Source organism: Portunus trituberculatus, chromosome 10 (genome assembly GCF_017591435.1).
Source record: "Portunus trituberculatus isolate SZX2019 chromosome 10, ASM1759143v1, whole genome shotgun sequence".
NCBI lineage: Eukaryota > Metazoa > Arthropoda > Malacostraca > Decapoda > Portunidae > Portunus > Portunus trituberculatus.
The window spans coordinates 5,921,583-5,931,582 of record NC_059264.1 but is presented as its reverse complement, the minus strand read 5'-3'; the positions used below and the strand labels follow the sequence as shown (position 1 = coordinate 5,931,582).

General features: G+C 39.7%; 1 protein-coding gene across 1 annotated transcript in view; it reads right to left on the bottom strand.

Moving 5' to 3' along the window:
• The window catches only part of LOC123501854, an 82,283-nt gene that overhangs the window by 43,301 nt on the left and 28,982 nt on the right, over positions 1-10,000 (bottom strand). Inside the window, exon 3 of the mRNA XM_045250892.1 lies at positions 8,242-8,319. Within this exon, the coding sequence (XP_045106827.1) occupies positions 8,242-8,319 (78 nt within the window). The remainder of the gene's footprint in view (positions 1-8,241; positions 8,320-10,000) is intronic.

Below are 10,000 nucleotides of genomic sequence, written 5' to 3'. Positions count from 1 at the left end.
CTGCTTTGCTGTCCTGTCTCTACCACTGGTAATTAGTAGATAGTCTCCACAAACAGCCTAGTAAGGACCTAAGGGTCTGTTGCTGTTTGTCTTCCTTTGTATTCCTTTGTATTCCTTTGTATCTCCATAGACCCTCCCTAATGAAGGGTCCAATCGTACATAAATCTCAAGGTTAAGAAACATTATAGTTACACTTATAGAGATTTTTAAGTGTTTTCAGCCCAGTAGTACTTAAACATGAAAGCTAAAGTTATACAGATTTTTAAGTACGTATTTTTATCATCCCAGTGATACGTAAACACTGTAGTTAAATTTGTACAGATTTTTAAGTATGTATTGATCATTCCAGTAATACTTAAACAATGTTATTACTGTTACAAAGATATTTAAGTGTGTATTCATCATCCCACCAATACTTGAACACTATGTTCAAATCATGGTATATATTTATGTGTATTTTCATCATCCCAGTAATCAATCAATCAATCAGTCAGTCAATCAATCAATCAGTCAGTCAGTCAGTCAGTCAGTCAGTCAGTCAGTCAGTCAAACAATCAATCAGTCAATCATATCCTGTGGCACCCTCGGGAATGCACAGGGCCTCAATGCACTCCAGCAAAACTTAAGTAATATAAAGTTACAGAGATCTTAACCCCTTGAGCACCATGACGCGTTTCCATATTCATTCTGGTGACTATTTGGTGACTTTATACAGCTTCAGAAACTTATGTGTGGATCAAAATAGTGAAGAATGTGGCCGTTAATCTTCTGACCTCCATAAACCCCTCATAATGACAATAAAATGATCTAATCGTACACAAATCTTAAGGTAAAAAATATGTCCCAGTATTGAGAGAGTTACGGGTGTTTTCATCTTGTTAATACTTCACTAACACCACATCATCAAGAAAGACACCCATGAGAACCGAGCAAAGCATCTCGGTCGTCTTTGAACAACAGAAAACAGGAGAACAAAGGGTTTCATAATACTGATCCTGTCTCGTCTCCACGGATTTCCTCCATCCTTGAAAACCTGTGGAGAAACATATTTTCCATCATTAATATCTCCTTCCCAGGGGCTCCGGAGGCGGGTTGGCACAAGCTGGAGGACGAGCAAACCTTCACCTCAATTCCCAAGCCTGGAAGTGACCTTGAGTGGAGAAGCAAAGACAGTAATAATAGATGATGCTAGAAACTGATTGACTCACTGGCTGGCTGACTGGCTGGCTGGCTGGCTGACTGGTTGGTTGGCTGGCATCTTTTCAAATACAAGGTGAGTGTGTGTGTGTGTGTGTGTGTGTGTGTGTGTGTGTGTGTGTGTGTGTGTGTGTGTGTGTGTGTGTGTGTGTGTGTGTGTGTTATCTTAGAATTAACTGCTTCCTGTGAGTGATTTTGTATTATTCTTTGACAGATAGACATGAGAAAATGCAAAGGATATAATGGTTTTGTGTTCTGTGAGAGAGAGAGAGAGAGAGAGAGAGATGTGGGCGTTTGTGCAAATGAATAACCACTGAATCTCTCTCTCTCTCTCTCTCTCTCTCTCTCTCTCTCTCTCTCTCTCTCTCTCTCTCTCTCTCTCTCTCTCTCTCTCTCTCTCTCTCTCTCTTTGTGTGTCACTTTGAAACTCAGAGAGAGAGAGAGAGAGAGAGAGAGAGAGAGAGATGGCGTTTCAAATTCTTAACAACAAAGATTTTCATAACGACCTCAATTCTTTTATCTGTTGTCTATCTTTGTGAGGAAGAGGAGGAGGAGGAGGAGGAGGAGGAGGAGGAGGAGGAGGAGGAGGAGGAGGAGGAGGAGGGAGACAAAAACGTAATATGAGGAGAAAATTATAGGACACGAATAAGAGGAAGGAGAAGAAAGGAGGAGGAGGAGGAGGAGGAGGAGGAGGAGGAGGAGGAGGAGGAGGAGAATGAGAAGGATGAAAGAACACGTAAAATAACAAAGAAAACTAATAAAACGAAGGTAGAGATGAATAGATTGATAAATATTACTATGACAATATATGAGAATAAGAAATATATTACTTTTATTATTATCATTATTATTATTATTATTATTATTATTATTATTATTATTATTGTTATTATTATTATTATCATTATTTGCTGACCATTCAAAACAAAGCACACCTCTCCTCCATTTTAATTAATAGCCTCTCTCTCTCTCTCTCTCTCTCTCTCTCTCTCTCTCTCTCTCTCTCTCTCTCTCTCTCTCTCTTTCAAAGTGACTCTCTTCAGTTGTTATTCATTTGCACAAACTAGCCTAATGACCATACCACCACCATAACAAAAACAGAAAATCAAAACAAAAAAGCAAATTAATTACTCTAACAGCCTCGTCAACAGACTTATAAGAGGCCTACCTAAGCCTATTCAAACTTTCATAAGCCTACGGGGGACACCTACCTAAAGGCTGGAGTAGAGGGGAGTGGGAAGAGAGGGAAGTGAGAGAGGGACATGATAAGACTATAAGAAGGGACCATTTTGGGACATTTCTCCTTAACCTGGCTAAGATTTTATCATTTTAAAAGGTTTTGGTTGAAGTTCATTGGTTTTTAAATGCATTTGTGATGGTTCTTGTGGCAGATTGACGCGATTTTTGTATTATTAACAGTGGAACCATGCGTGCTTTTGGGGTCCGAGGGGTCTCCAAGCGTACGGGTTCGAATCCTGTCCACGGTCCGAGTGTAGGTTGGGCTTCCTCACTCGGGGCAACGGTTTCCTAGCGGGTGGGCTTTGAGATAGGAAGGTACCACAAAAAATATCCCCTTTAGCCCATACATTCCCGTGAAATGCCCATATGGTGTAAATAAAAAAAATAATAAAAAAAAGGAGAAGCACTTTTGAGATTCCGCCCTTTAAGTGGTGGTGTCGTGGTGATGTGACGCATTTTTATACGATTCTAGTGACAGATTAATAACTTTCTTTTATATAATTCAAAGAAGTAAGAGTCTTTTCAACCTTCAATCGTTCGTACTTCCTCCCATTTCTTCACCTTCTATCTTTATTTTGCTTTATCTAGACCAGGGGTTCTCAACCTGGGGTACGCGTACCCCCAGGGGTACGTGAGAGGAATTTTTGGGGTACGTGGCGGGTTTCTCAAAATGCTTCAGTTTTAAATAGCAGCAAATTCGTTTGTAGTATACAATGTGTCCTTCACTAGAACCAGGACACGTTAACAACGTTAACAAGGAAACTCTTGGAGTTATATCACTTGAGAGGAAGCTCTCTTGGATTACAGTTGCCACACAACCTTGCAAACCTATAATATTTGCTCCGATTTCTTATTTTATATGTTATTCACACACACAGTGACTTATTTATCACTGTTACTAGTTACAAGTTGCAACTAGCTGCAAGCAACACTAGTTCACTGCCATAATGATCGAAAATTGTCTGATATAGTTCCTTTTTGGTAAATGCATTGCATGTTAGTCACATATAGTGTCTCCCTGTGAGGTACCAGTTCCTATCGACACTACCTCATAGAAACATACTAATATTAATTAAAAATTGTGTCTGCTCCACATATATAACACAATTTAAACTTAATAAACTAAGTCAATAAACCATGCATTTATTGTTACCCTTCCTGACGCTGCATTGTGGGTAAGGGTACGTGATCAATACTGAAAGACTTCGAGGGTACATCACATTAAAAGGTTGAGAAGAAGAAGAATTAACCTGTGCAGAAGCGAGGTGAAATGTGTGTTAAGGTTCCGTGCTGTCTTAAGTCTCTAGAAATGAAAGATCTTGGTACACCAGACAATTATGTTTTGCTCTATATTATGATGTCAGTCGTATAAACTCAAGTAACTATAAAGAAATACCATGGTAGAATAAGAACAGAAAAATACTGGTAGGAGTAAAACCCTGGCAAATCAATAGATACATCGTAATACAGTGTTTAGAGACGATTACTCTGTACCGCGAGACGATACTGACTCTCTCCTGCGAACACTGAAATTGTGACAGTTTGGGTCCTCTCCTATTGATATTAATCAAAGTATTGCGATTTATTCACAATAGTAATATATTACACTCCGACGGAACACGGGCCTAATGTGTTTGAGATGTGGCATTTTGTTATAGTACATTTCGCTCTATATAGCGACTGTTTAGGACTAAAAAACTGTAGCTTCAGGTAGATATTCAATAATGTTATCTATCGATTTTCAGTCTTAAAGTAGGGAAAATTACGAATATTGATGCATTTCTTTTATAGTCCTCCTTGCTTCTCGAAAAGGTGCACGAATTTAGAAAAGGTTGAAGAACACTAAACTGTACCCTGAAAAAAATACAGTAAAAGAGATAAGATAAAATGACCAACATCTCTATTATTACGGAGGCTAATAATAATACCAAGACTAATTAAGTAATTCAGAGATAACGAAACGAACGACGATCACGAGAGCTTCCACGATAACAGTGTGTACGATAAGATTTGATTCCAGATTCCTCGATAGCGCTCCGAGTTTCCAAGATAACAATGGCATTCCAGTTTCCTCGATAGCGATGCAAGTTTCCAAAATGACGATGCCTTTCCATGATAAAGATGCCCTTCCAGTTTCCAAGATAATAATGCGAGTTTCCACGATCAAGATGCAATTCCAGTTTCCACGGGAACGATGCGGGTTTCCACGATGTCGATGCGGTTCCAGTCCTCACGATGCGATTTCAAGACACAATATTGAAGTCCACTTGCCTACACAGGTACTGGGACGAACCCTTTCACCCCGTAAGGATCCACCCAACACCCTTGAGTGCGAGTAAAGTGACGCTGCCACCTTCCTGCGCTGCAATTGAAGTCCACTTGCCTACACAGGTACTGGGATGAACCCTTTCACCCCGTAAGGGTCCACCCACACCCTTAGGTGCGAGGAGAGTGGCGCTGCCACCTCACTGCGACGCAATTGAAGTTCACTTGCCTACACAGGTACTGGGGCGAACCCTTTCACCCCGTAAGAGTTCACCCCAGACCCGTGAGTGCGAGGAGAGTGACGCTGCCACCTTACTGCGCCTCACACGGGTAGCCATGAGCATAACCCGCCACACTCCACTCCCCAAACACTGTCAGTGAGTCCTTTTCACCCCGTAAAGGACCACTGGTACGGTCAGTGCCTGGCTCATGGCGCACAGCGTGCCCTCGTTCATGGCGAGTTGTTCAGCCCGATGTCATTATAAGCAGAGGTCCTGTACACACCACTCACCACCAGACTCTATGCAAGGAGCCCTTATCACCCCTTAAAGGCCCCTCACGGCATCATCTGATGGACGGTAGACACGGCACCCTGCTTAAGGCGACGCCTTGCCTAGTATGAGGCGCTGCAAGTTGACAACAATCAGTGAGCTTGAAGCCGCGAAGGAAAATGAGTCCACGCTAACAATGGGATTCCACGACAGGTTGCGATTCCAGTGTCCACGGTACAGATGTGTTTGTTGAGGATAACGATCCGTTTATCGAGGCTAACGGTGCGGCGATGGCGATGGCGAAACGATCCAAAGTATTATTACCTACACAGGTACTGGGACGAAACTTTTTACCCAGAAAGGGTCAACCCCAGTCCCGTGGTTATGAGAGCAGTGACGATGCAACCTTGCAATGCCTCACACAGGTCGCCATGAGCAATGACCCGCCACACACCACTCCCCAAACGCTGTCATGAAGTGAGTCCTTTTTACCTAACCTAACCTAACCTAACCTAATCTAACCTAACCTAACCTAACCTAACCTAACGTAAAGGACCACTGGTACTGTCAGTGCCTGGCTCATGGCGCACAGCGTGCCCTCGTTCATGGCGAGTTGTTCAGCCCGGTGTCATTATAAGCAGAGGTCCCGTACACACCACTCACCATCATATTCTATGCAAGGAGCCCTTATCACCCCTTTAGGGCCCCTCACGGTACCATCCGGTGAGTGGTAGACATTGATCTCTTGCTTATGGCGACCCTTGCCTAGTGTGATGCGCTGCAAGTGGACGACTAGTAGTGAAGCTTGAGGCCACCAAGGAAAAGCAGGACCTGCAGCCAGTTCCTGCCTTGGGCCCCAGGCCGGACCCGACGGCCACCTCCTTCCCCCGTGCGGCGCCCAAGGCCGTCACGGCCCTCAAACATCTTTAGGCCGAAAGTTCTCAATCGTCGTTTTAATTTTGATTCGAATATAAAATCGTCGATGGTAAATGAAAAATAGCTTTGGTGTGAAAGTGTGCAAGAGTTAGCTGATTAATGAAACAAGGTGAGGCAGCTTTGCTCCGGAGTATTTAGTGTACTTTGCATGTTGCTGCCTTGAATGTGTACGTGTTTGTAGGTAACTGGATAGAAACAGTAGACCAATGGTAGTTGTGTAGCTATTGGGGAACTTTTGAAAATTAGTTAAGCTTCTGGATAGAGTGGATGAGTGCACACAGGTTTGCGTGTCTTATACATAAACTGCCACTTGTAAACATAAATTTTTCTATTTCATGCTCTTAGAAAAAAGCAAACTTAGTTTTCTTTATTTCCCTGATCACAATGACGTGTAAATATCAATGTTTCAATCATAAGGAAACACTAGGAGAGGACCCAAACTCCCGTTGAAGTTGCCAGATTCAACAGATATCGTAATATTTCACAGAAAAGATGGTCAACTGCATATCGTATATTTTTGGATATTCTTTTGTCACATAAGGAGATATCAAGATAGGTAAAGTATTTCTAAACATGTATCTACGACAAAAACGCTATAATAGTAGAGTTAGGTTATAACTATGCATTGTGTTTTTTTATATACCATCTTGCTCTATTCCTGGGACAAAGATTACTTCTTCCTCAATTGATAGCTCGAAGTTAGTATGATATTTTCTTTCCTTCTAGGTTAGTAAGTAGACTACAAGACACCATGAACCTATGAAGCCCCGTAAATGAGATTATTTTCATAACTTAGAAATCAAAGTCTGATAATGAGATTGTCTATTGCCAACCAAACCGTTCTGCATAGACGTCTTCAGCGTCATAGAGACCTAATGATGTTAGCTCATGGACAGTGGCCATCCTGACAGCGCGAAACCACAGGGGGTTCATAAGAAGATTTCCAGGGGTACTTAGATGGCTGATCTAATAAAATCCTTTGCAGTGCCATTGCATATTGAGTTCCATGTTCCATGTGACAATACTGGGGGTACTGGTAGATGGTCTTATAACTCAGGGGGTTCTTAACGATAAAAAGGTTGAGAACCCCTGATCTAGACCATCTCCTCTTGTTATGCCCGTGTTCTCTCTCTTGGGAAATATGCTGATAATTCCTATGGCCTCTGAAATCAGTCTTGGTGAAGTGACGCGAGTTTTCAAGGGTGTCTTTTTGATGCTTCTAGTGACAGATTGACATGATTTCTATATTATTAACAGGAGAAACACTTTTGAGATTCCATCCTTTTATGTTAATATAGTCGTGAAGTGATATTTTTACATTTTTTTTTTTACCGTTCTAGTGACAGATTAACATTTCTATATAATCAAAAAAAAAAGTCTTGAGAACTATGCTTATATTTCCTATGACCTTCAAGAATAGTCGTGGTGAAGTGGCACTGGTTTTTAAAGATGTTTTATATAGTTTTAGTGACAGAATAACATGATATCTATAATATTAATTGGGGAAGCATTTATTTATTTATTTATTTTTTTTTATTTATTTTTTTTTTTTTTTTTTGAGGTTCAGCCCTTTAGAGTTAATATAGTCATGGTGAAGTGACATGAGTTCTCAATGACGTTTTATATAGTTTTTAGTGACAGAATAACATGATTTTTGCATTATTAAAAGGAGTAACAGTCTTGAAATAATGTCTATGGCCTGTGAACCTAGTTGTGGTAAAGTGACACGGGTTTTCAAGGGTGTTTCTACGAATCTGTTGACTTATTAACCTGACTTTTACTTTCTTCATAGCAACATTTCTATACAATTAAAAGAAGTAAGATTCTTGAGAACCATGTTTATAATTCTTATGATCTTTGAAAATAGTTAGGTTGAAATTATACAAGTTTTAATTACCAGTTAAGCGCATGGGTTCGAATCCTGTCCACGGTCCGAGTGTAGGTTGGGCTTCCTCACTCGGGGCAACGGTTTCCTAGCGGGTGGGCTTTAAGATAGGAGGTATCCCGAAAAAGTATTCCCTTTAGCCCAGAAATTCCCGTGAAAAGCCCACATGGTATAAAAAAAAAAAAAATAAGACTACACCTTCAGTATAAGTAGCATAAAAACACTTACCTGGAACCGATCGTCCGCTGAATAGGTGTGGTGACCCGTGGTGAGAATATGAAGGTCACGACTCCTCAGCCACGTGACCTGCGAGGGGTAGTCAGGTCACGGTTAGTGTGGGAGAGAAAAAAAGAGAAGTGGTGATAAGAAAAATAGGAAAAATGATGATATGAAAGGGAGAAGTAAAATGAAAAGTGAAATTACGTAGAAGAGATGTAAAGAAAAAAAGGAATGAAGGAAAAAGTGAAAGAAAGGGGAAAAGAGAAGTGGTAGTGATGATGGGAGAAGAATAAGGGAAAGAATAGGGAATAGAGAAGTGGTGATAAGAGGAAGAGGAAGAATTGTGCTAAATGAAAGGGAGAATATATAAAGAAAGGGAAAATTATGAAAAAGAAAGGAAATGAAAGAAAATAAAAAGAAGAGGAAAGGGGAAAAGAGGAAGGATGAATAAAGGAAGGAATGGGGAATAGAGAAATGGTAGTAAAAGAAATAACAAAAATTATGATAAATGAAAGGAGAAATACTGTGAAAAGGAAAATTAATTAAATGAAAGAAAAAAAAAAGTAAAAAGAAAGAGGAAAAGAGGAAGGATAGTGATGGTAGAAGAACAAAGGAAAGAATGGGGAATAACGAAATAATAATAAAAGAAATAGGAAGAATAATGATAAAAAGGAATGAGAAATATAATGAAAAGGAAAATAAAAGGAAAGAAAAGGGAAAAGATAGGAAATGAATTAAAGGAAAGAACGAGGAATAAAGAAATGTTGATAAGAGAAATAGGAAGAATAATGATGAATGAAAGGGAGAAATATAATGGAAAAGGAAAATTAAATAAAGATGTAAAGAAAACAAAGGAAATGAAGAAAAATAAAAAATGAAGCTAAGATGAAAATAAAAAGGATAAGGAAGAGGAAGAATAGAAAAAAATGACTTGAAGAGAAAGAAATATAAGCGAAAAGAAAATAAAGGAAAGAATTTAAGGAAAAGAAAAGAGGCGAAGGAAATTAAAATGAGAGAGAGAGAGAGAGAGAGAGAGAGAGAGAGAGAGAGAGAGAGTGTGTTAAGAGGGAAAAAAAAAAAGGTTTGATAATGAAGAGAAAAAGAAAGAGAATAAAAAATGATTAGAAGAAAATATAAGATGAAAAATAAAAGAAAACACAAAAAAGAAACACTGGAGAGAGAGAGAGAGAGAGAGAGAGAGAGAGAGAGAGAGAGAGAGAGAGAATAAGAAAGCGGTGATGATTAAGAGGAGCAAAAAGAGTGAGAATAGAAGGAAGGACAAATAAAGAAGAAAGGAAAGAGAAAGAGAATGAGCGAAAACAAGATGAGATTGGAAGGAAGGAGGAGAAAAGAAAAGGTGAACTAAAGAACCAAGAATAAAGGAAAGGAAGAAAAGAAAATTAATAACGGAAGAATACAGAAAAAAAATCAGCAAAGGAGAGGAGACAAAGAAGAAGAAGAAGAAGAAGAAGAAGAAGAGGAGGAGGAGGAGGAGGAGGAGGAGGAGGAGATTGAATAGATGATGATTAAAAGGAATATGAGAAAAGAAAACAATAACAATCAATACCATGCTCTCTCTCTCTCTCTCTCTCTCTCTCTCTCTCTCTCTCTCTCTCTCTCTCTCTCTCTCACCATTACCCTCCCATTAAGTAAATTACAAGAGGTTTGCTACTTAAAGGACAAAGTTTCCTCTAAAAATTTTGGGGAAACTGCGAGATTTATGAGAATTATTGGTATTTTCCTGTCACCAATCTGTCTCCTCCTCCTC